The sequence below is a fragment of the Ranitomeya variabilis genome, chromosome 4, assembly GCF_051348905.1.
Source record: "Ranitomeya variabilis isolate aRanVar5 chromosome 4, aRanVar5.hap1, whole genome shotgun sequence".
Taxonomy (NCBI): domain Eukaryota; kingdom Metazoa; phylum Chordata; class Amphibia; order Anura; family Dendrobatidae; genus Ranitomeya; species Ranitomeya variabilis.
In genome coordinates, this window is record NC_135235.1 from 643,356,664 (window position 1) to 643,382,448 (window position 25,785).

The 25,785-nt window shown below is 48.8% G+C and overlaps 1 protein-coding gene across 3 annotated transcripts in view; it reads left to right on the forward strand.

The window, feature by feature from the left end:
* Nucleotides 1-25,785, forward strand: part of LOC143767341 (uncharacterized) — an 855,449-nt gene that overhangs the window by 592,723 nt on the left and 236,941 nt on the right. The window contains exon 9 of one of the 3 annotated variants that reach the window (XM_077255582.1): nucleotides 3,551-5,407. The exons of the other annotated variants lie outside the window; for them this stretch is intronic. Within the exon in view, the coding sequence (XP_077111697.1) occupies nucleotides 3,551-5,001 (1,451 nt within the window). The 3' untranslated portion in view covers nucleotides 5,002-5,407. Of the gene's footprint in view, nucleotides 1-3,550; nucleotides 5,408-25,785 lie in introns of those variants that run through there. 3 annotated transcript variants of the gene reach the window in all.

The window sequence follows — 25,785 nt, forward strand, 5'->3', positions numbered from 1 at the left end:
CACAAAAATAGTGGCGGAGGTGATGGCTCACTTGCGAGAATCTAATGTCCTTATTGTCCCATACCTTGATGATTTCCTCATAGTAGGTAACTCTGTAGAACACTGTTTGTCCCAACTAGAGCTAACTAGAGTTAAGTTGGAACGCCTGGGCTGGATAATTAATTTTGAAAAATCTCGGTTACAGCCTCAAAAAATTCAGAAGTTTCTGGGCTTATTACTAGATTCAACTACACAACAGTGTTATCTTCCAGAAAATAAATTAACTCAGATTCAGCATCAGGTTCTAAAAGCAGTTAATACACCCTCTATGACCCTGCGGCAAGCTATGTCCCTGTTGGGGTCCCTCACATCGTGCATTCCAGCGGTAAGGTGGGCACACTTTCACACTAGATCCCTCCAAAAAGAGATTTTGGTTAAGGATAGGATCTTGAGGGGTGTATTAGAAGAAAAAATAACGCTTGAACCAGCGACTCTCAAATCCCTAAGTTGGTGGCTGGATAGGGATAATTTGTCAGCAGGCGTTCCCTGGATGATAGATGTGTCCCGGGTTGTGACTACGGATGCCAGCTCCTCAGGTTGGGGGGCTCACATGAATGACGTTGTAGTACAAGGCCAATGGGAACCATACTCAACGTCCTCTTCCAATCAGAGAGAATTATTAGCAATCGAGTTGTCGGTTAAAAACCTCCTCATGTATCTGCAGGGCCACCACGTCAGGATCCTCTCAGACAACCGGGTGGCAGTCTCCTATATAAATCATCAAGGAGGGACACGCTCCGAGGCTCTGATGCAGATCACAGATCGTCTCCTCCGGGTGGCAGAAGAGAATTTACAATCTTTGACTGCTCTGCACATCACAGGAAAAGACAACATAAAAGCGGACTTTCTCAGCCGCAATGTCCTAAAGCAAGGAGAATGGTCTCTAAATGGAGACATCTTCAAACAGATTGTCCGCTTGTGGGGTCAACCGGTGGTGGACCTATTCGCCACAAGGGAGAACAAAAAAGTAAAAAGCTTTTGTTCCTTAAATCCCAGGGAAAATCCACTGGCAGTGGACGCATTCCTCATGAAATGGAATTTTTCTCTGGCCTACGCCTTCCCGCCACTGAACCTACTACCTCTAGTGGTGAGGAAAGTCAGAGAAGATCGGGCGAGACTCATTCTGATTGCTCCCTTTTGGCCCAGGAGAACCTGGTTTTCATGGCTCAGGACGATGTCAGTGGGCGATCCCTGGGTACTCCCAGACATCCCAAATTTGCTTTCCCAGGGGCCGATACTCCATCCACAAGTAAAGGGACTTCATTTGACGGCTTGGATTTTGAGCGGTCATTGTTAGAAAATAAAGGCTTCTCTCCTAAATTAGTCGATACCCTTTTAAGAAGTAGAAAGCCGATAACAACAAGAATCTACTCCAGAACCTGGAGAAAGTTCTTAACTTCCTCAAAATTTAATATTAATGATGGTGTACCAATACGTCAAATATTGGAATTTTTGCAAAGAGGGTTAGAGTTAAAACTCTCCACAAGCACATTAAGGGTACAAGTTTCAGCGCTTGGAGCCCTGTTCTCATGTAATATTGCGGGTAACTACTGGGTGTCGAGGTTCATTAAGGCGGTCGGTAGAATTAGACCACTGTATAGAAACAAAATGGTACCATGGGATTTAAATCTGGTCCTTTCTTCTTTGACAAAGCCCCCTTTTGAGCCGTTGAATGAAGCCTCAGTCAGGATGTTGTCTCTTAAAACAGCTTTCCTAATAGCTATAACATCAGCTCGCAGAATAGGAGACATCCAGGCGCTCTCTAGAAATCCCCCGTATACAGAATTTCTTCAGGATAGAGTTATCCTTAGACCGGACCCAGCCTACTTACCAAAAGTAGTATCCCAGTTTCACAGATCGCAGGAGATAGTTTTACCTTCGTTTATCCCTAATCCTTCTAACCCTAAAGAAAGTGAGCTCCATACCTTAGATGTCAGGAGATGCCTTCTTCAATATATCTCGGTCACTAATGATTGGAAGAAGGATAATGCACTATTCCTGTCCTACCAAGGTCCAAGGAAAGGGGCTAGAGCATCTAAATACATATTAGCGAAATGGATTAGGGAGGCTATCTCTCTTGCTTACACGACAGGTGGGGGTCCAGCTCCGCAGAATCTGAGGGCACATTCCACCCGAGCCATGGCGTCATCCTGGGCAGAGAGGTCTGGAGTGTCGGTCGACCAGATATGTAAGGCGGCCACATGGTCATCCCCTTCTACCTTCTTTAAGCACTATAGGTTAGACTTGGGGTTCTCCTCAGATCTCACCTTCGGGTTAAGGGTGTTACAGGCTGTGGTCCCTCCCTAAAAATGGCTTACATCTCTGTAAATCTCTCGTGGTGCTGTCATGGGAGTCCGAATAAAGCATTAAGCTACTTACGGGTAGCGGCATTTTTCGGAGGCCCATGACAGCACCCTTAGTTCCCTCCCTTTTCACGTGGGGTTGCACATCCTGGGTTTATAATCAACCAAATAATTTAAAGAAGGAATGTTATCTTCTCACGTGTATTACTTTATTAAAAGTCATTGTGTTTAATTGTATGCAATTTTGTGTTTGCTTGTCATTAACTGCGGTTAGTCCTCTCAGGCTCTGTAATCCAACTGATGCATGGGAGAGGTGCCGCCCTTTTGTATCTGTGGGTTTCCTGTTCCTAAAGGGGCGGATCCCCTCTCTCGTGGTGCTGTCATGGGCCTCCGAAAAATGCCGCTACCCGTAAGTAGCTTAATGCTTTCTGTGGGCGGCAAAACTTTTGTCTTGCCAAAATCTGACCATTCTGTGTCCATTAACTGATCAATATTTCTGCATTGATGCCAATTTATTTTCTTAACGTAAACCACATTTCGGAGACTTTCAGCTTTCAAAAGAATAATTTATACAACCAATGGATGAATTTAACGTCAGGTTATAAGCTTTTATTTACATAACATGGATAAGCGACATAACTTCTGTCAGGGAGTGTACACTTATTCTAGTCCATTTAATGGACATATGTATATTGCTCCCCCAATCTTTCTAATAACATTGTCCATATCTTTTGAACAGAGAATCTTCACTATAATACCTTGTGGTACATAATCCGGTAACTGTTTCTGGCTGTAACTCTGTGCACACTGCAATATGTCTGACTGATTAAGGTCATCGCAGGATCGAAAACGTCTTCTTAATTTTATTGTGTGCAGGCAATCCAAAAATAATCTGCTTACAACATTTACCTGAGTGCCAAGTTTTCTACAAGATTTACATAGGATAGGATCCTACTTGGGCACCATCCACAGGAGTGCCGTTATTACCAATTTTAAGTGGAGAATGAGGCATAATTCAAGTCAGATGTAAGCCAAGGTAGATATCAGTAGTATGAGGTCCATTATGGCAAACATTGACCAAGTTATTTCAAAATGTTATTTTATTACAAATTGTATAGACATTTTTCTATAAAAATTATAAATAATATAGAATAAACTTTGAATGAAATGTTATTGAAAATTAATAAAATTGGTTTTATCTTTGGCAGATGACTGTACCATGAGTTCAGAGAAATATCTGTTGGTTTCAAATATTAAAGCAAATGATTATGGTATCAAAACAGATACATATGAAGAGCCAGCATTTATCTCGGATATAGCTCCAGCCCTACACAGCAAAAGTCTATCACCTGATTATTTTAAACATCTCCTATATTCATCACAGACTGTTAAACAGAACAAAAATAACAGAAAAAATGGTGAACATCAAAGACTTTGCAAAAGAAAGAAGCTGCATGCATGTTTAGAATGTGGGAAATGTTTTACAAAGAAATCAACTATTGTAACACATGAGAGAAGTCACACAGGGGAGAAACCATTTTCATGTTTGGAATGTGGGAAATGTTTTATAGATAAATCCAAACTTGTTCAACATCACAGAATTCACACAGGTGAAAAGCCATATTCATGTTCAATATGTGGGAAATGTTTTACAAGGAAATCAACTCTTGTAATACATGAGAGAAGTCACACAGGGGAAAAGCCATTTTCATGTTCAGAATGTGGGAAATGTTTTACAGAGAAATCTAAACTTGTTAAACATCATAGAATTCACACAGGGGAGAAGCCATATTCATGTTCAGAATGTGGGAAATGTTTTACAGAGAAATCTAAGCTTGTTAAACATCAGATAATTCACTCAGGGCAGAAGCCATTTTCATGTTCAGAATGTGGGAAACATTATTCTCTGAAATCTGATCTTGCTAAACATAAGAGAATTCACACAGTGGAGAAGCCATTTTCATGTTCAGAATGTGGGAAATGTTATACAGATGAATCGACTCTTGTTAAGCATCAGCGAGTTCACACAGGGGAGGAGTTATTTTCATGTTTAGAATGTGGGAAATGTTTAACAGATAGATACAAACTTGTTAAACATCAAAGAATTCACACAGGAGAAAAGCCATTCTCGTGCTCCGAATGTGCAAAATGTTTTACAGAGAAATCAAAACTTATTATACATCAGAGAATTCACACAGGGGAGAAGCCATTTTCATGTTCAGAATGTGGGAGAAGTTGTTCTACAAAATCCGATCTTGCTAAACATCAGAGAACTCACACAGGGGAGAAGCCATTTTCATGTTTAGAGTGTGGGAAATGTTATGCAGATAAATCAAATCTTGTTAAACATCAACGATTTCATACAGGGAAGCAATTATTTTCATGTTCAGAATGTGGTAAATGTTTTATTCAGAAAACGGGTCTTATTACACATCAGAGAATTCACACAGGGGAGAAGCCATTTTCATGTTCTGTATGTGGGAATTGTTTTACAAGAAAATCAACTCTTGTAACACATGAGAGAAGTCACACAGGGGAGAAGCCATTTTCATGTTCAGAATGTGGGAAATGTTTTGTAGATAAATCAAATCTTGTTAAACATCATAGAATTCACACGAGAGAAGCGATTTTCATGTGCAGAAACTGGAAAATGTTGTAATCAGAAAATAATTCTTGTTACAAATCTGAGAATTCACACTGGAGAAATGTGATTTACTTGTTCAGAATTTATGGAATGTTGTTTAAGGACCTTGATTAATGCTAAATATCAGAGTTCACACAGAGGAGAAACCATTTTCATGTTAATAATGAGGGTAAAGGTCTAATCTTTTAAGCACTAAATCATGATTGAAATGTATGCAATTATCAGTCAACATCTGTTATCGAGAATCAAATAGGATAAAAAACCACAAAAATTGGATCACTGCCTACTTGAGTCTTTGATTTCTGTTAGACATCATTGGCACTTAAGCTGGTAATTTTGTGACCTGTGACCTGTTTGCTTGTAATCAGTGTGTGTGCATAAAAGCTGAGTGAGTTTCTGGGATCCAGACAGACTCTCGCATCTTTCATCCAGCCACTGACGTTTCTGGATGTATGTGGAACCTCTCGGTTGTCAAATGACAGGTGTGGGAGGTATCTCTCTCAGTCACCCCCGTAAGAGTCAACCAACATCTTAAGCTTCTGCTTCAGGGTGTCATTGAACCATTTGCATAGGACATCAGTCAGTGGGTGGTACGGGCTTGTCATCAGATGTTGCCCCTGTATCTGCATACAGAGGAACTCCATCAGCTGCTACATTAAGTGTGTCCCCAGGTCAGTGAGCATTTCCTGGGGAAAATTCACTCTGGAGAAAATCTCCAGTTAGATAGTAGTCTCCTTGTTGGCCCCCTTCCTATGGCACCCTCCTTGGGTGCCATACTATACTACTGTCAGTACAAAGCGTTTCCCAGAGCTGCTGGGAGTTGACCGGGTCCAACCAGATCCAGAGCCACCCTTCTGAAAGGCTCTTCATTAATGGCCAGAGTTACCAGTGGGGCTTTGGGGTGCTGCTCTGACAGGTGTTGTACGAACAGCAGTAGGTAGCCACATCGGCCCCCATCTTTGGCCAGTAAAAATACTGGGCTAGCTTGGTCTTTCTTAATGATCCCTAGATGTCTGGCCATGGTAATGTCATGCTTAATCGGCAACAACTCTGCCCTGAATAAATAGAGTACCAATAACTGTCGTTCCCTATGCCACGCCTCTGGTGCTGGACCGTCAGCTATACAACCATCCTTGGTTCCAGACCACCTGCTCAAGGTTTCAAGAGTATGAAAGAGGCTGTGCCCTCTGCACCTTGAGAACTGTCAGGCTGTCATCAGTTTCCAACGCCACCTGAAACCCATGACTGGATGTGGCCAGAATAGACGAGAATGCCATGTTTTCTGTTAGGTCCAGGGAAACTATTGACCTCCGTCTGAACAGACAGCCACTTGGTCAGAAGGGGAGAAGCGGTTAAACCCCCATGGGACCCCTTGGGTCCCGGTGCTACCACTTCGCATGACATCGGCCATGGCAATTTCAACCACAGAGCGTGTCCGCTTGCCCCGGCTTCTGACCAAGCCGGTGGTCCAGACTGACTAAGCCAGCCATCTGACATCCCGGTGGTAGATGAACCCTGCAATGAGGCCTTAACTGGGAGCCCTATCTCTCCTGGGACAGCCCCGCCTTCAAATGCATGCTCCACCTACGCAGTTGTCTGTCCCTTCTGTAACAACCTCACAGGACAAATGATTCCAATGTGCCAAATGGCCACACACTAACGCATTACTTAAGTTTGCTTGATAATTCCCCCGCTTGGGACACAGTACATCAGCCACCCCCACATCCCCATCAGTAGGCATGTTAATCACATTGACATCAACAACAGGGGTGAATATTACATTGCTGTCTAAAGGATCAGGTCTTGGGGGTTCAGTGGCCACATACTAGAACACTAGCCTCCTCAAGTCTGTCGCAAGCATAACACTTGCAGAATTTTCAAGAATACCCCCACCTCCCGCACTCCCTTCCTAGCACCCCAGTCCAAATACACCTTGGCGATGGGTAGCACTGGTTCGACTCCAATCCCGGAGACAGCGAGGGTTTTTACCAGGCACCAAATCCTGTGAGGACATCAGCTCAGGCCGCACAATAGTCATTTCAGGGCCGGTGTCCATCAGTCCCATGGCCATGTACAGACATAAAGTGGGTATGGAAAGTATTCAGACCCCCTTTAAATTTTTCACTCTTTGTTTCATTGCAGCCATTTGTTTAATTCAAAAAAGTTCATTTTTTTTCTCATTAATGTACACTCTTGCACCCCATCTTTACTAAAAAATACACAGAAATGTAGAAATTTTTGCAAATTCATTAAAAAAGAAAAACTGAAATATCGAATGGTCATAAGTATTCAGACCTTTTGCTCAGTATTGAGCAGAAGCACCCTTTTGATCTAGTACAGCCATGAGTCTTCTTGTGAATGATGCAACTCGTTTTTCACACCTGGATTTGGGGATCCTCTGCCATTCTTCCTTGCAGATCCTCTCCAGTTCAGTCAGGTTAGATGGTGAACATTGGTGGACAACCATTTTCAGGTCTCTCCAGAGTTGGTCAATTGGGTTTAGGTCAGGGCTCTGGCTGGGCCAGTCAAGAATGGTCACAGAGTTGTTCTGAAGCAATTCCTTTATTATTTTAGCTGTGTGCTTAGGGTCATTGTCTTGTCGGAAGGTGAACCTTCAGCCAAGTCGGAGGTCCAGAGCACTCTGGAAGAGGTTTTCATCCAGGATATCTCTGTACTTGGCCTCCTTCATTTTTCCTTCAATGACAACTAGTCGTCCTGTCCCTGCAGCTGAAAAACACCCCCATAGCATGTTGCTGCCACCAACATGTTTCACTGTTTGGATTGTATTGGACAGATGATGAACAGTGCCTGGTTTTCCCCACACATACTGCTTAGAATTATCACCAAAAAGGTCTATCTTTGTGTCATCACACCAGAGAATCTTAATTCTCATAGTCTGGGAGTCCTTCATGTGTTTTCTAGCAAACTCTATGCGGGCTTTCATATGTCTTGCACTGAGGAGAGGCATCTGTCTGGCCACTCTGCCATAGAAGGGCTGCAGTGAAAGTTCACTTTGTGGACCTTTCTCCCATCTCCCTACTGCATCTCTGGAGCTCAGCCACAGTGATCTTGGGGTTCTTCTTTACCTCTCTCACCAAGGCTCTTCTTCCACGATTGCTCAGTTTGGCTGGATGGCCAGGTCAAGGAATACTTCTGGTGGTCCCAATCTTCTTCTATTTAAGGATTATGAAGGTCACTGTGCTCTTAGGAACCTTGAGTACTGCAGAAATTCTTTTGTAACCTTGGCCAGATTTGTGCCTTGCCACAATTCTGTCTCTGAGCTCCTTGGCCAGTTTCTTTGACCTCATGATTCTCATTTGGTCTGACATGCACTGTGAGCTGTGAGGTCTTATACAGACAGGTGTGTGCCTTTCCAAATCACGTCCTATCAGTTTAATTAAACACAGCTGGACTCTAATGAAGGAGTAGAACCATCTCGAGGAGGATCACAAGGAAATAGACAGCATGTGACTTAAATATGAGTGGCTGAGCTAAGGGTCTGAATAGTTATGACTATGTGACATTTCAGTTTTTCATTTTTAATAAATATGCAAAAATTTCTACATTTCTGGGTTTTTTTTTCAGTCAAGATGGGGTGCAGAGTGTACATTGAGAAAAAAATGAACTTTTTTGAATTTACCAAATGGCTGTAATGAAACAAAGAGTGAAAAATTTAAAAGGGTCTGAATACCTTACGTACCCACTGTACATCGCATTATATGAAAGACTGTTTTATTCCTTGCAATCCGGATTTGAAAAAGGCCCATGTTGTATGGTTGAAATGTTATAATTTTTATTTTTTAGAGTATTGCCTTACAAATAAAGAACCATATTCATTTCCAATACTTATGACCATCTGATATTTCAGTTTTTTTTCTTTTTAAATAAAAAATGAACTTTTTTGAATTTACCAAATGGCTGCAATGAAACAGAGAGTATAATTTAAAGGGGTCTGAATACTTTCCATACCCACTGTATGGTGACGGGCTGAAAGTTGTCAAGGGACCTCTCACCACCCTCACCCACACACAAAGCAGTGCCGGTTTCTGGGAAGAGGACAGGCCCTTCTTCCACTGTGGACACATGACTTTGAAGTGTCCTAGTTGTTTGCAGAGATGGCACAGTTGGAGTTCCCCTGCCGATGTGGAAATGGAAGCATGGGCAAGTGTCCTGTTAGGCTTGGTTACAGGGACAGCGTACACTGCAATCATCTAACTCCCTCTTAAGCCAGCAGATTTCTTGGCTTCTGAAGTCTTGTTGTTGGAGTACTCGTCGGCAAATGTTGTTATTGCAGAGGCCCCCTTTAGCTTCCCATCAAGGAGATACTGCTGGAGGTCCTCTGGGAACTTCCAAAAAAACTTCAGTTGCAATTAGCTCTTTCCATTGGTCGACTGCTCTCAGTAGGGCCTGCATGTGATCAGCCTAGCTGACTTCAGGACCCCGCTGCATAATCCGTAGCTTCTTTCAGTACATCTCAGGGGTCAAGTTGCATTGCTGGACTAGATCTTGCTAGATATTGTCATAGCTCAGGGTGGTCTCACGGGGCAGGTGCTCAAAAATTTCCAAGCCCTTACCCCAAAGGCGAGGAGATAAGAACCGGACTGTTGTGAATTCCGTTCTGGAGCTCCCTCCTGTGGTTGCTAATGGTATTTTTGTGAGTTCTGCCCTTGGGCTCCCTCTGGTGGTTTCGAGTGGAACTGCTGCTCCGTTAGGTAGCTGTAGCAGCTGCCATCACTGATCGCCTTGCCTGGGTTTGTTATTTAAACCTGCTCTGGGCTTTAGTTCATGCCAGCTGTCAATGTCTTCGGTTGGATTTGGTTCTCTCCTTGGATTTCTCATATGGCCTGTCCTTGTCAGCAAAAGATAAGTTCTGCTAGTTCTTGTTCGTCCATTTGCTTTGGACATTATTGCTTTGCAAATATGTCTCTTTTTGTCCAGCTTGTCACTATGTCATATTCAGGCTAGCTGGAAGCTCTGGGAAGCAGATTTGCCCCTCCACACCGTGAGTCGGTGTGGAGTTCATTTTTTGTAAACTCTGCGTGGATTTTTGTAGTTTTTAATACTGACCGCACAGTATCCTTTTCTCTCTGTCTATCAAGTTTAGTATTGGCCTCCTTTGCTGAAAACTGATTTCATTTCTGTGTATGTCATTTCCCTCTCCACTCACAGCCAATATTTGTGGGGGGCTGTCTTTCCTTTTAGGGTTTTCTCTGAGGCAAGATAGCTTTCTATTTCCTTCTTTAGGGGTAGTTAATTCTTAGGCTGTGAAGAGGTGTCTAGGGAGAGTCAGGAACATCCCACAGCTATTACTAGTGTTGTTGTTAGGATTAGGGATTGCGGTCAGTAGAGATACCACCTCCTCAGAGCTCGTCCCATGTTGCGTTTTAGCCACCAGGTCATATCGGTGTGGCCTCTTAACCACCAGGTCATAACACCGGACATACTGGTCCTCAGGCAGATAGTATTGATGGCAAGTCTTTTCAAATGTTAACAAGAAAGTGTCCAACTTCCCTCCTTTGTCCAGCAAGGGACAGTCCTCTGCCCATAGCTTCAAGACTCAGATCATTGGGGACTCGTGATTGACTGCGATCTGCGGCTGGAGTTGTAGCCAGAGCATTTGTAGCTGGAGCTCACGCTAACATTCTGCCATGAGGGTCTCACAAGTGGCCTTGTCTCCTGCCTGGAGTCTGTCCAGGACAGATTGCAGGAGGGCATCCGACCTGCCTGGCTGGTGACAGCAGGTGGTGAGCGGCCCACTGCTGGGACTGACCGCCGGGGTCTGACTCTGCCCCTGTGTGACCGGCCATCCTTGCAATCTTTGGTCACTGACAAAGAGCTGCAAAGTGATGCACCCAGACACCTCACAGTATTTGCACTTGGACTGTCTAGTGCTGAGCTGATCTTAAGACCCAAGCAAAAAGAAGCTATTGCTGGTAATCTTTAGTGCCTGAGAGTATGGGTCCCACACTCACACACTTTTATCTCAATCCCACCATGCTGCCGTGATGAACCTGCACCTCTAAGCCCCACCTGACATCACTATTATGTCAGACGGATCACGCGATACAGTCTCCCCACTTTCACCAAAGCGACGTTCTGCACCCCCTGGAGACACATAATGTCAGCTTGGTACAGTTTACACAGACACCCCCTGTCCACACGGACACAGGGAGAGTGTGGCCCATGCAGCTGCTGACATGGCACAATGATCGTTCACAACCGTGACCTGCTAAGAGACCCCTTTCACTAGCACCAGTTAAGCAGAGCCTTGACAGCCCGGTAGGGCTATCACCAGTTCCTGATATAAGTCCGGTCCGTCAATGGGATTATATCGGGCCAAAAGCCAGCCCAGGTAGTATGTGAAGTTAAACCAAGAACACTGACATGTGGATTTGTGGATAGAGATAAAAGAGCAGCCTAAGGTTAAATTATATATTTATATGTATTTAAGGCTGGACCACCTGCTGAACCAGGCATCCTGTTATAGCTACACATACTGGAGGAGGATTATAATCTCAGACTGTATATGATACAGTTGACTGGCATGACATTAAATCCCCCCACATTCTTTACACAGGCTACAGACCTCAGCGGAATCAGTGGACACCCAGTTTTTTCCACATGCAGAAGTTTTCTCGACAGTTCAAGTGCAACAGATTGTGACACACCCTCTGTTTCCATAATAAAGTACATTTCCAGCTTTTCTTTTCATTTTACCTGGACTATCCCTGTGTTCTCTTAGCCGTCCAGTCCTAGGGATTCCCAGTCCAGTTCCGCAGTACAGCTGAGATGTTACCTTTCCTACACAATGTTCCACATCAATCTTCCTCTGTAATGAAGGGCTTAAAGTGAACCTGTCAGCAGGATTGAGCTCAGTAAACTACTGACAGTGTCAGTTTGGCATTATACTGATTTAAAATAATACCTGGGTTGATAAAATCGGCCTTCTGGTTGTTGTTTATCTTTAGTTGCTATTTTCAGTTAATGAGATTTGTGTGCTTCGAGCGGGCCTGTGGTCGAGGCTTTATGTGGTGCTCTGCTTACATATTCATCCCTATGGGATGAATAAGACACTGACTGCAGTTTACTGAGCATAATCCTGCTGACAGGTTCACTTTAAAGTGCTTGCCATAGGACCTGAATCTTGAGCCCTGGACATTGCAGTAATATCCACAGGAAATTTTGTAAGGCCTCATGCCGCCCAGAAAAATATGTACTCCCTTTTGCCTTCAACTCATTGCACCTTGAACGTTACCTTATCACATTAGCTAACCAACTTGAACTCCTTTCAAATGGGAAAGCAAGTGTCTTTTTTTCTGGCACGTGCCCCTCCCACTATGGGTTAGTCACGAACAGTAACTATATGTTCCTGCAGTATATTGCTGGCTAGATATGACATACAAACACTATGAATTACATTACTATATACTAAGCATATTACACTTACAGTGCTTATCATACTCTATCTTACCCTCTTAGTATTTAACTACAGTCACTACCTTATCTTGCCTATGTTATGTCTTAAGTCCTAACCTATGTGTTATCCTATAGTTATTCTGCACTGTACATTACCCACATTATGCACAACATTTATGTTACATATATCGCAATACATGGCAATTCACAACATATCCCATAACTACAGTATACATTCCAAAACTGCAAGACATAGTTTGCAAGAGTGTAACAATGTTTTGAACTTTGACTTTCAGGCTCCATATCTCACCATCCACTACTGCTTCAAACTTGAGACTACCATCATCTTGGCTATCTCATTAATTTGACCTGCAAACTATTTAGCATATGATTAAATATGCAGATTCTTGTCATGTCACTGCATTGTCACTGTCTTGCTTCTAAAAATCTACATTTTTCTTTTTATTATTTTGTAAATCTACCTTTGTCTTTCAACACTGTCTGAAACATTCCTATCATTCAAACATGTCTTGACTGAAATCGGACCCCAGGTCTTTTCTACACAATTCCAAAAGTTGGTTCATACTGGTCGACTCACTTGGGTATGTATAGTTTTTTCTTCAATTCTACACACAAGTGTTCAATTAGGTTGAGGTCTGGGGACTGTGAGGCCAATCCAGGACCTCTACTTCATTGCCATTGAACCATTTTTAACTAATCTTGATGTATCCTTCAGGGTGTTGTCCTACTGGAACACTATATGTTGTCCTTTTCACTATATTGGTGTCCTGCTGGAACACTGTTGTCCTTTTCATACCCTCAGTACTTCAGTGTACGAAGTAACTCGTCTTATTGAGAACTAGCATATCATTCAGCATTAGTGTTGAGCATTCCGATACCGCAAGTATCGGGTATCGGCCGATACTAGCGGTATCGGAATTCCGATACCGGGATTCCGATACTTGCCGCGTATCGGATACCGGAATCGGAAGTTCAATGATTCAAAATTCAGAAATTCAGCCAATGAGAAAGATTCCAAGTGTGGGCACATCCTGTTTAGCATGGAGGGCATGAAACTACTGGCAAGGCTGTGATTGGCTGCTGAAATGATGTCATGATGCAGTTTAAAAGTCGCTGGCGCCATTTTGCGATCACTCTGCTGTGAATTCAGTTAGTGACAGGACGCTGTTTGCTGACTGAGGGACAGTTTAGAGATAGCGATTTGCTTCTTTGTGCTTTCCAAAGGCTAATTTAGCAACCGCTGTGTTCACCTACTATTCACCTTCCTTTTGCCTTGTAGCGCTGTTTTCACAGCGATCTGCAAGGTCTCTCTGTGTGTGTGTGTGTGAGTGCAGCCCACTCTCTAGTCTGAGTGCAGCCACATAGGCCATCCATAGCTGGTTGTATTCAGTTCAGGGAGGGTGGTTCATTGCCTCATACTGTTCTTTTTTTTTTTTTTTTTTTTTTTTTTTTCAAGTAGTGTAGTCTGCTGCTAATTTATTCAAAAAAATCCTATTAGTGTCTTTCCACCCGTCTCCAGCTAATTTGTGGAAAAACACTACATAGGATAAAGTAGAGGAGGGTTTTTGGGCCTTGCAGCGCCGTTTACGGCTGTCTGCACGGTCTCCGTGTGACTGCAGCTCGCCCTGTAATCTGTGAGCAGCTATAGCCTGGTTGTCTCCAGCTCAGGGTTTTTCACTGCGTCATACCGCCAAATCAATTTTCTTTTTTTTCAAAGTAGTGTAGTCTGCTGCTAATTTATTTTAAAAAATCCTATTAGTGTCTTTCCACCCGTCTCCAGCTAATTTGTGGAAAAACACTACATAGGATAAAGTAGAGGAGGGTTTTTGGGCCTTGCAGCGCCGTTTACGGCTGTCTGCACGGTCTCCGTGTGACTGCAGCTCGCCCTGTAGTCTGTGAGCAGCCGTAGCCTGGTTGTCTGCAGCTCAGGGTTTTTCACTGCGTCATACCGCCAAATCAATTTTCTTTTTTTTCAAAGTAGTGTAGTCTGCTGCTAATTTATTTTAAAAAATCCTATTAGTGTCTTTCCACCCGTCTCCAGCTAATTTGTGGAAAAACACTACATAGGATAAAGTAGAGGAGGGTTTTTGGGCCTTGCAGCGCCGTTTACGGCTGTCTGCACGGTCTCCGTGTGACTGCAGCTCGCCCTGTAGTCTGTGAGCAGCCGTAGCCTGGTTGTCTGCAGCTCAGGGTTTTTCACTGCGTCATACCGCCAAATCAATTTTCTTTTTTTTCAAAGTAGTGTAGTCTGCTGCTAATTTATTTTAAAAAATCCTATTAGTGTCTTTCCACCCGTCTCCAGCTAATTTGTGGAAAAACACTACATAGGATAAAGTAGAGGAGGGTTTTTGGGCCTTGCAGCGCCGTTTACGTCTGTCTGCACGGTCTCCGTGTGATTGCAGCTCTATCCGTTGTCAGTTCAGCCCCCAAAAAAATAAATAAATAATAAAGTTCACCAAACACACCAGTTACACCACTTTACATTTGTGTAGGCCACATTAGCTCATATTCAAGTCTAGTCCACACTTTAGAAAATTAGTGTGTCTTATACCTGTTAGGAGGAGTTGCTCAGGAATAAGCACACAAAGCCGTTAGTACTTTTCTGCTTATCTTTATCAGTCAACCAAGATGAAGAAGGCAGTGAGTAAGGCACGTGGGCGTGGGCGTGGGCGCGGAGCAGGGAGGGGACGTGGGGATTCTGTGCCTGCTGCGGGCACCGGTGAGTCATCAGCACCCACTTTCACAAGGGAACAGTCGTTCATGCGCAGCTTTGTCGCCGAGCGCCGTACACCGCTGCTGCGTGAAGACCAAATTGAAGCCGTTGTGGGATGGATGGCAGCTAATGCATCAACTTCCATTAGTGCCACATCCTCTCAGACACAGAGCACTGGAGAGCAGCCATCTGTCTCTTCACCACCTGCAAAATTGCCCAGGCAGACAGAGATCCCAGGACAGGAGCAGTCTCTACTTCTGTTCTCTGAATCATCTCTTGGCTTGGAAACAGGGGGCCAGCCAAGCAGCATTGGAGAAATGGAAGAAGAGGCAGGGTGCAGTGATGCCCAACAGCTTTTTCTGTCTTCCTCTGAAGAGGCGGGTGGGCCAGTGGCTCCGGTCACCACCTCGCAGGCCGCATCAGCTGATGATGACACTCAGGTGCCACTTACTGGTGCGTGCTCTGCTGCTGAGACTACCCAGGAGGAGCAATTGGGGGCAGAGGGTAGTGTAGATGATGAGGTCCTTGACCCATCTTGGCGTCAGGGACAGGAAGGTGGTGGGAGCAGCTCTGAGGAAGAGATTCCCCGTACGGCCCAAAGAGGGAGGGGGAAGACTGCGGATCCTGCAGCCTCCGCTTTGGCACCCGTAAGGAGCATGTCTCTTCCAAAAGTCAAAAGGGGGGCTCCCAAGACTTGCAGTGCCTGGTCCTTTTTTGACACAGTTGCAGATGACATTTGCTATGTCAGATGCAAGGTGTGTCATCAAAAAATCAAAAGAGGTCAAAAAGTCGCCAACCTCAATACCTCCAACATGTGGAAACATGTGCGCAACAGGCACCCGGCGGAGTTAGACAAACACACTGAAGAGCTAGGCCAACCAACAGCGGCAGCTACCACCTCTTCAGCTCGTGTTGCCTCTTCCTCTAGCTCACACGCAGCTGGTTCGGCTTCCTCCCAGGATCGCCGTGGAAGAACCTCTGGCCCTGTTGTCCAGAGACCCGCTGTCATTCCACCCGCAGCACCACTTTCCCAGTCATCCACACACTCCCAGCCCAGTCTACAGCCATCGGTAGTACAGGCATGGGAGAAAAGGCGGCCTTTCTCGTCAAACCACCCACGAGCACAGGCTCTGACTGCAGGCATTGCCAAACTTCTGTCACTGGAAATGCTGTCATTCAGGCTGGTGGAGACTGACAGCTTCCGTGACTTGATGTCATTGGCAGTCCCACAGTACAGTGTGCCCAGCCGCTTTTACTTCAGCAGGCAAGCCGTCCCTGCCCTGCACAAGCATGTGGAGGGACACATAAAACACGCGCTACTGAACGCCGTCAGTAGCAAGGTCCACCTCACCACCGATGCGTGGACCAGTCACCATGGACAGGGGCGATACCTTTCCCTCACTGCCCATTGGGTTAATGTCGTTGAGCCGGGTACAGACCGTGCGAGTGGCGCAGGACGTGTCCTGCCCACTCCAAGGATTGCAGGAATCCATTCTGTACGCATTGACTCCTCCTCTTACACCAGTTCCTCAGAATCATCGCTGCAGGAGCCGTCACAGTCCACCTCCACATGGACCCGTGATGAACGTGTACCTGTTACGACCGACATGAGCACAGCCGTGGCCAAACGTCAACAGGCCGTCTTGAAATTAATTTTTTTGGGGAATCGTAGCCACACAGCGCAGGAGCTCTGGAATGCCATCAAGCAGGAGAGCGATGTGTGGTTTGAGCCAGCGAATCTCCAGCCAGGCATGGTAGTGTGTGATAATGGCCGAAATCTGGTGGCAGCCCTGGGCCTCGGCAACCTCACTCACATCCCATGTCTGGCACATGTGCTCAATTTGGTCGTGCAGAGTTTTTTGAGGGACTATCCGGATCTTGATGCACTGCTGCACAAGGTCCGCCTAGAGTGTGCTCACTTGCGGCGTTCCAGCACGGCAAAAGCGCGCATTGCGGCTCTGCAGCGCCGACACCGCCTGCCGGAACATCGCATCATATGTGACCTACCTACCAGGTGGAATTCCACGTTACATATGTTGGAGCGGTTGTGTGAGCAGCAGCAAGCTGTAATGGAGTACCAGCTGTATCAGGCGCAAAAAAGTCGCAGTCAGCGCCGTACAGACTTCACAACCACAGAGTGGGCCACTATGAAGGATGTCTGCCAGGTTTTGCGTCCCTTTGATTATTCCACGCGGATGGCGAGTGCAGATGATGCACTAGTCAGCATGACTGTCCCCCTTATCTGCCTGCTTGAAAAATCACTGCAAGCGCTAAGGGATGATGTTGTGGAAGAGGTGGAGGATGAGGATTCACCACTTCCATCATCTTCTGGACAGTCAGCGCCACGTGGTTCCTCACAAACGCGTAGGCAGGGGACAGTTTGTGAGGAGGATGAGGAGGAGTCAATGGAGGAGGAAGACATCCGTCCAGAGGAGGGAGTTCCCGAATTGTCCAGTACTCAGTCTGTACAGCGAGGGTGGGGTGATGACGAGCGGGCAGAGATCACGCCTCCAGCTGGGGACAGCGTTTCTTGGGCAGTTGGCAGTCTGCAGCACATGGTGGATTACATGCTGCAGTGCCTGAGAAACGACCGCCGCATCGCCCACATTCTCAACATGTCTGATTATTGGGTGTTCACCCTCCTCGATCCTCGCTACCGGGACAACGTAGAAAGCCTCATCACACCGTTGAACCGGGAGCGAAAAATGCGGGAGTACCAAGACACACTGGTCAGTTCCATCATCTTCTCCATTCCAACTGAGAGAAGTGCTGCTAGTGCATTCCAAAGCAGCTCAGTGCGTCCAGGCAGTGGTGGAGGCTCTGCACAAAGAGGGAGCAGAAGCAGTGCCTCTGCCCAAGGCAAGACCAGTATGGCCGAACTGTGGCACAGTTTTCTGTGCCCGCCACAAAAGTCTACACCATCACAGACGGCTCCAGTCAGCAGGAGGCAACGGTTCCGTCAGATGGTGACAGACTACATGTCTTGCCCTCTTGCTGTACTCCCAGACGGCTCTTCCCCTTTCAAGTTTTGGGTCTCAAAGCTGGATACATGGCCAGAGCTAAGCCAGTATGCATTGGAGGTGCTGTCTTGCCCTGCGGCCAGTGTATTATCGGAACGTGTCTTTAGTGCTGCAGGTGGTGTACTAACTGACCGTCGCATGCGACTATCCTCCAATAACGTTGACCGGCTTACTTTCCTGAAAATGAACAAGGCCTGGATCTCGCAGGAATTTGCCACTCCTCCTCCTGATTAAATAATTAGGTCACTGTATACGTTATCCAGGTCTCCTGTTGTGTTCATCTTTCTACCACCTGAACTTAAATTCCTGGGCTCCAACACCGCCAGTTGAGGCTCAGATGTGCCGTCTGCACAGTCAAAACATACGACCCAGTGTTATTGGGTTTCAGTAACGTCAGCTGATCCCCAGCTGTGTAGCCGGCAATGTGTCATGCGACCGCCACGCTGACACAACAACTGAAATGTAAGGGAATCTGTCCCCCCCCCCCCCAAGGCGTTTGTTACTGAAAGAGCCACCTTGTGCAGCAGTAATGCTGCACAAGGAAAAAGGTAGCTATTTTGGTTTTGCTCCTTGCACACGCAAAACTTAACACTTATAAAATTGTGTCCACTGATACCGTAAAACCGTCCCGGAGGTGGGACTTTCCTTCGTAATATGACGCAGCACAGCCGTCATTCCTACCCCCCCGGCGCCGCGCCCCGGCTCCTCAGCGTTGTTTGATTCCGTCCCGGAGCCTGCGCTGTTATGTTATCCCGTGGCCAGGCACACTTAGCGCTGCCCGTCTTCTGGCATCATTTGGTGTCAGGCTGGCTGCGCCTGTGCGGCCACGCTGGCCGAGAGCCCGCCTCGCAGTGTCTTCTGATTTAATCCCACTGGGGGCCTGGGATCTATGGACATGCGCAGTGCATATCTGAACCTCCACCTCTCACTCATCTCCCTATGGCTTCTTCAGACTGTTCGGTGTCAGCTGGTCCCTAATAGCATGCCACGGCCGTGACACCGCACAGTCTGAAAAAGAAGCCGTAGGGAGGGGAGTGAGAGGCGAGGATATGCACTGCGCATGGCCATGGATCCCAGGCCCCCAGTGGGATTACATCAGAAGACACTGCGAGGCGGGCTCTCGGCCAGCGCGGCCGCACAGGCGCAGCCAGCCTGACATCAAATGATGTCAGAAGATGGGCAGCGCTAAGTGTGCCTGGCCACGGGATAACATAACAGCGCAGGCTCCGGGACGGAATCAAACAACGCTGAGGAGCCGGGGCACGGCGGCGGGGGGGTAGTAATGATGGCTGTGCTGCGTCATATTACGAAGGAAAGTCCCACCTCCGGGACGGTTTCACGGCTTCAGGGGACACATTTTAAAAGTGTTTAGTTCTGTGTTTGCAAGGAGCATGATGAAAAGAGCCACCTTTTCCTTTTGCATCTTTTGTGCTGCACAAGCTGGCTCTTTCAGCTACAAACGCCTTGGGGGGGGGGGGGTTAAAGGTTCCCTTTCGACTTTCTCAGGCTTCGGCCTACATTGTGTTCCTCTGCTTTTCCACCTGTCCCTGGGCTCCAACACCGCCAGTTGCCGTCCAGAAGTGCTGTACGCACAGTCAACAGTCGCTCCTCTGTTATTGGGGTTCAGTAACGTCAGCTGTTCCCCTGCTGTGTGTGTGGCAATCCCTCCTACCTCCTCCAACCTCCTCCTCCTCCACCTCCTCCACCTGTCCCTGGGCTCCAACACCGCCAGTTGCCGTCCAGAAGTGCTGTACGCACAGTCAACAGTCCCTCCTCTGTTATTGGGGTTCAGTAACGTCAGCTGTTCCCCTGCTGTGTGTGTGGCAATCCCTCCTACCTCCTCCAACCTCCTCCTCCTCCACCTCCTCCACCTGTCCCTGGGCTCCAACACCGCCAGTTGCCGTCCAGAAGTGCTGTACGCACAGTCAACAGTCGCTCCTCTGTTATTGGGGTTCAGTAACGTCAGCTGTTCCCCTGCTGTGTGTGTGGCAATCCCTCCTACCTCCTCCAACCTCCTCCTCCTCCACCTCCTCCACCTGTCCCTGGGCTCCAACACCGCCAGTTGCCGTCCAGAAGTGCTGTACGCACAGTCAACAGTCGCTCCTCTGTTATTGGGGTTCAGTAACGTCAGCTGTTCCCCTGCTGTGTGTGTGGCAATCCCTCCTACCTCCTCCAACCTCCTCCTCCTCCACCTCCTCCACCTGTCCCTGGGCTCCAACACCGCCAGTTGCCGTCCAGAAGTGCTGTACGCACAGTCAACAGTCCCTCCTCTGTTATTGGGGTTCAGTAACGTCAGCTGTTCCCCTGCTGTGTGTGTGGCAATCCCTCCTACCTCCTCCAACCTCCTCCTCCTCCACCTCCTCCACCTGTCCCTGGGCTCCAACACCGCCAGTTGCCGTCCAGAAGTGCTGTACGCACAGTCAACAGTCCCTCCTCTGTTATTGGGGTTCAGTAACGTCAGCTGTTCCCCTGCTGTGTGTGTGGCAATCCCTCCTACCTCCTCCAACCTCCTCCTCCTCCACCTCCTCCACCTGTCCCTGGGCTCCAACACCGCCAGTTGCCGTCCAGAAGTGCTGTACGCACAGTCAACAGTCCCTCCTCTGTTATTGGGGTTCAGTAACGTCAGCTGTTCCCCTGCTGTGTGTGTGGCAATCCCTCCTACCTCCTCCAACCTCCTCCTCCTCCACCTGTCCCTGGGCTCCAACACCGCCAGTTGCCGTCCAGAAGTGCTGTACGCACAGTCAACAGTCCCTCCTCTGTTATTGGGGTTCAGTAACGTCAGCTGTTCCCCTGCTGTGTGTGTGGCAATCCCTCCTACCTCCTCCAACCTCCTCCTCCTCCACCTCCTCCACCTGTCCCTGGGCTCCAACACCGCCAGTTGCCGTCCAGAAGTGCTGTACGCACAGTCAACAGTCCCTCCTCTGTTATTGGGGTTCAGTAACGTCAGCTGTTCCCCTGCTGTGTGTGTGGCAATCCCTCCTACCTCCTCCAACCTCCTCCTCCTCCACCTCCTCCACCTGTCCCTGGGCTCCAACACCGCCAGTTGCCGTCCAGAAGTGCTGTACGCACAGTCAACAGTCCCTCCTCTGTTATTGGGGTTCAGTAACGTCAGCTGTTCCCCTGCTGTGTGTGTGGCAATCCCTCCTACCTCCTCCAACCTCCTCCTCCTCCACCTGCCCCTGGGCTCCAACACCGCCAGTTGCCGTCCAGAAGTGCTGTACGCACAGTCAACAGTCCCTCCTCTGTTATTGGGGTTCAGTAACGTCAGCTGTTCCCCTGCTGTGTGTGTGGCAATCCCTCCTACCTCCTCCAACCTCCTCCTCCTCCACCTCCTCCACCTGTCCCTGGGCTCCAACACCGCCAGTTGCCGTCCAGAAGTGCTGTACGCACAGTCAACAGTCCCTCCTCTGTTATTGGGGTTCAGTAACGTCAGCTGTTCCCCTGCTGTGTGTGTGGCAATCCCTCCTACCTCCTCCAACCTCCTCCTCCTCCACCTGTCCCTGGGCTCCAACACCGCCAGTTGCCGTCCAGAAGTGCTGTACGCACAGTCAACAGTCCCTCCTCTGTTATTGGGGTTCAGTAACGTCAGCTGTTCCCCTGCTGTGTGTGTGGCAATCCCTCCTACCTCCTCCAACCTCCTCCTCCTCCACCTGCCCCTGGGCTCCAACACCGCCAGTTGCCGTCCAGAAGTGCTGTACGCACAGTCAACAGTCCCTCCTCTGTTATTGGGGTTCAGTAACGTCAGCTGTTCCCCTGCTGTGTGTGTGGCAATCCCTCCTACCTCCTCCAACCTCCTCCTCCTCCACCTCCTCCACCTGTCCCTGGGCTCCAACACCGCCAGTTGCCGTCCAGAAGTGCTGTACGCACAGTCAACAGTCCCTCCTCTGTTATTGGGGTTCAGTAACGTCAGCTGTTCCCCTGCTGTGTGTGTGGCAATCCCTCCTACCTCCTCCAACCTCCTCCTCCTCCACCTGCCCCTGGGCTCCAACACCGCCAGTTGCCGTCCAGAAGTGCTGTACTCACAGAGCCAAACACCTCGCCAATGTGTTAGTGGGGTTCAGCACCGCCAGCTGTTCCCCTGCTGTGTATACGGCAACGTGTACTGCGACCGCCACGCAGGCACAACAAGTTAAATTTAAGGGAACCTGTCCCCCCCCCCCCAGGCGTTTGTTACTGAAGGAGCCACCTTGTGCAGCAGTAATGATGCAAAGGGAAAAAGTGCCTCTTTTCGTGGTGCTCCTTGCAGATGCTGAACCTAACACTTATGAAATGTGTCCCCTCACAGCGTTCAACCGTCCGGTAGGTGGAACTTTCCTTTGTCATGTGACGCAGCACAGCCGTCATTTTTACCCCCTTGTCGCCGTGCGCCGCCTCCTCAGCGTTGTTTGAATCTGTCCCGGAGCCTGCGCTGTTAGGTTACCCCTTGGCCATGCACACATTTTGCGCTGCCCGTCTTCTGACATCATTTGCTGTCAGGCTGGCTGCGCCTGTGCGGGTGCGCTGTCCGAGATTCAGCCTCGCGGTGTCGTCTAATGTAATCCCACCGCGGGCCTGGGATCCGTGTCCATGCGCAGTGCATATCCTCGCCTCTCACTCCCCTCCCTACGGCTTCTAAAGACTGTTCGGTGTCAAATGAACCCTAATAGCATGCCACGGCCGTGACACCGCACAGTCTTAAGAAGCCGTAGGGAGGGGAGTGAGAGGCGAGGATATGCACTGCGCATGGACACGGATCCCAGGCCCGCGGTGGGATTACATTAGACGACACCGCGAGGCTGAATCTCGGACAGCGCACCCGCACAGGCGCAGCCAGCCTGACAGCAAATGATGTCAGAAGACGGGCAGCGCAAAATGTGTGCATGGCCAAGGGGTAACCTAACAGCGCAGGCTCCGGGACAGATTCAAACAACGCTGAGGAGGCGGCGCACGGCGACAAGGGGGTAAAAATGACGGCTGTGCTGCGTCACATGACAAAGGAAAGTTCCACCTACCGGACGGTTGAACGCTGTGAGGGGACACATTTCATAAGTGTTAGGTTCAGCATCTGCAAGGACCATAATTAAAAGAGCTAAGTTTACCTTTTCCAGCATTAGTGCTGTACACGATGGCTCTTCCAGCTACAAACGCCTGTGGGGGGGGTTAAAGGTTTCCTTTCAACTTGCTCCAGTGCAGGCTTCGGCCTACACTCCGCTCCCCCTGCTCCTCCTGCTGACCCTGGGCTCTAACACCGCCAGTTGGGGCCCGGTACTGCTAGCTGCACAGAGAAAAACACCTCGCCAATGTGTCAGTGGGGTTCAGCACCGCCAGCTGTTCCCCTGCTGTGCAGCCGGCATCGTGTCCTGCAACTGCCACGCAGGCACAACAGACCCAAAGCTGCCGCCAGTGCAGGCTTCGGCCTACACTCTGCTCCCTCTCCTCCTCCTGCTGACCCCGGGCTCCAACACCGCCAATTGGGGCCCGGTACTGCTAGCTGCACAGAGAAAAACACCAGCCAATGTGTCAGTGGGGTCCAGCACCGCCAGCTGTTCCCCTGCTGTGCAGCCGGCAACGTGTCCTGCAAAAGCCACGCAGACACAAGAACTGAAATTGAAGGGAACCTGTCCCCCCTCCCCCAGGCGTTTTTACGTTATCCAGCCACCTTGTACAGCGGTAATGCTGCATGTGTGCAAGGTGGCTCAGAAACGTATTCTCCTCGCACATGTGGAACTGAAAACACGTCTGAAATGTGTCCTCTGTGTGACCATTTAACCGTCCCGGTGGTGTGACTTTCCTTTGTAATGACACGCTGCAACCCCCTTGGTAGCGCTGCCCGTCTTCTGGCATCATTGTTTGGCTGGCTGCGCCTCTGCGGCCGCCCTGACCCACACAACGCCCCTCGGTGTCTTATTTATTGGGACTGCGAGGGTGTGATTGATGGGCAGGATCAGTGCATCAGTTCGCCTGTCCCTCCTCTCCTTCCGCCTTCTTCGGACTGTGCGGCTTCATGGCCGTGGCATGCGATAAGGGATCAGATGACGCCGCACAGTCTGAAGCGGGTGTAAGGACCCGAGTGTGAGAGGCGAACATATGTGCTGCGCCAGGCCCTGAATCCCAGCCCCGCAGTGTTTTAACAATGTTAAGACACTGCGGGGCTGGGATTCATGGGCATCGCGAACCGCACCGGCCGACATTACATGATGCCAGAAGATGGGCAGCGCTAACGGCGCTAGGCCAGGGGATAACACGACAGCGCAGACTCCTGTACAGCAAATAACAACGCTCGGGAGGCTGCACCCAGCACCAAGGTGGGATTCTTGACACCTGTGCTGCGTCTCATTACAAGGGGAACTCTCGCCTCCATTACACAGTTTGACTGTATAAAGGGCTAAATGTTATACGTGTTCCATTCAGCGTGTGCAAGGAGAAAAATTACAAGAGCAACCTTTGACTTGCGCAGCACTGCTGCTGCATAAGCTGTGGCTCTTCTACTTTGTAACCCCTGAGGGGGGGTTAAAGGTGACTTTTGAAATCGGTTCAATTAGGCTTCGGCCTACACTCTGCTCCACCTGCAGAGCCCGGGCTCCAACAACGCTAGTTGCTGTCCGGAAGTGCTGGCTGCACAGAGCCAAACACCTCGCCAATGTGTCAGTGGGGTCCAGCACCGCCAGCTGTTCCCCTGCTGTGCAGCCGGCAACGTGTCCTGCAAAAGCCACGCAGACACAACACACCCAAAGCTGCCGCCTGTGCAGGCTTCGGCCTACACTCCCCTCCCCCTGCTCCTCCTCCTCCTGCTCCTCCTCCTGCTGTCCCTGGGCTCTAACACACCGCCAGTTGGGGCCCAGATGTGCTAGCTGCACAGAGAAAAACACCAGCCAATGTGTCAGTGGGGTCCAGCACCGCCAGCTGTTCCCCTGCTGTGCAGCCGGCAACGTGTCCTGCAAAAGCCACGCAGACACAAGAACTGAAATTGAAGGGAACCTGTCCCCCCTCCCCCAGGCGTTTTTACGTTATCCAGCCACCTTGTACAGCGGTAATGCTGCATGTGTGCAAGGTGGCTCAGAAACGTATTCTCCTCGCACATGTGGAACTGAAAACACGTCTGAAATGTGTCCTCTGTGTGACCATTTAACCGTCCCGGTGGTGTGACTTTCCTTTGTAATGACACGCTGCAACCCCCTTGGTAGCGCTGCCCGTCTTCTGGCATCATTGTTTGGCTGGCTGCGCCTCTGCGGCCGCCCTGACCCACACAACGCCCCTCGGTGTCTTATTTATTGGGACTGCGAGGGTGTGATTGATGGGCAGGATCAGTGCATCAGTTCGCCTGTCCCTCCTCTCCTTCCGCCTTCTTCGGACTGTGCGGCTTCATGGCCGTGGCATGCGATAAGGGATCAGATGACGCCGCACAGTCTGAAGCGGGTGTAAGGACCCGAGTGTGAGAGGCGAACATATGTGCTGCGCCAGGCCCTGAATCCCAGCCCCGCAGTGTTTTAACAATGTTAAGACACTGCGGGGCTGGGATTCATGGGCATCGCGAACCGCACCGGCCGACATTACATGATGCCAGAAGATGGGCAGCGCTAACGGCGCTAGGCCAGGGGATAACACGACAGCGCAGACTCCTGTACAGCAAATAACAACGCTCGGGAGGCT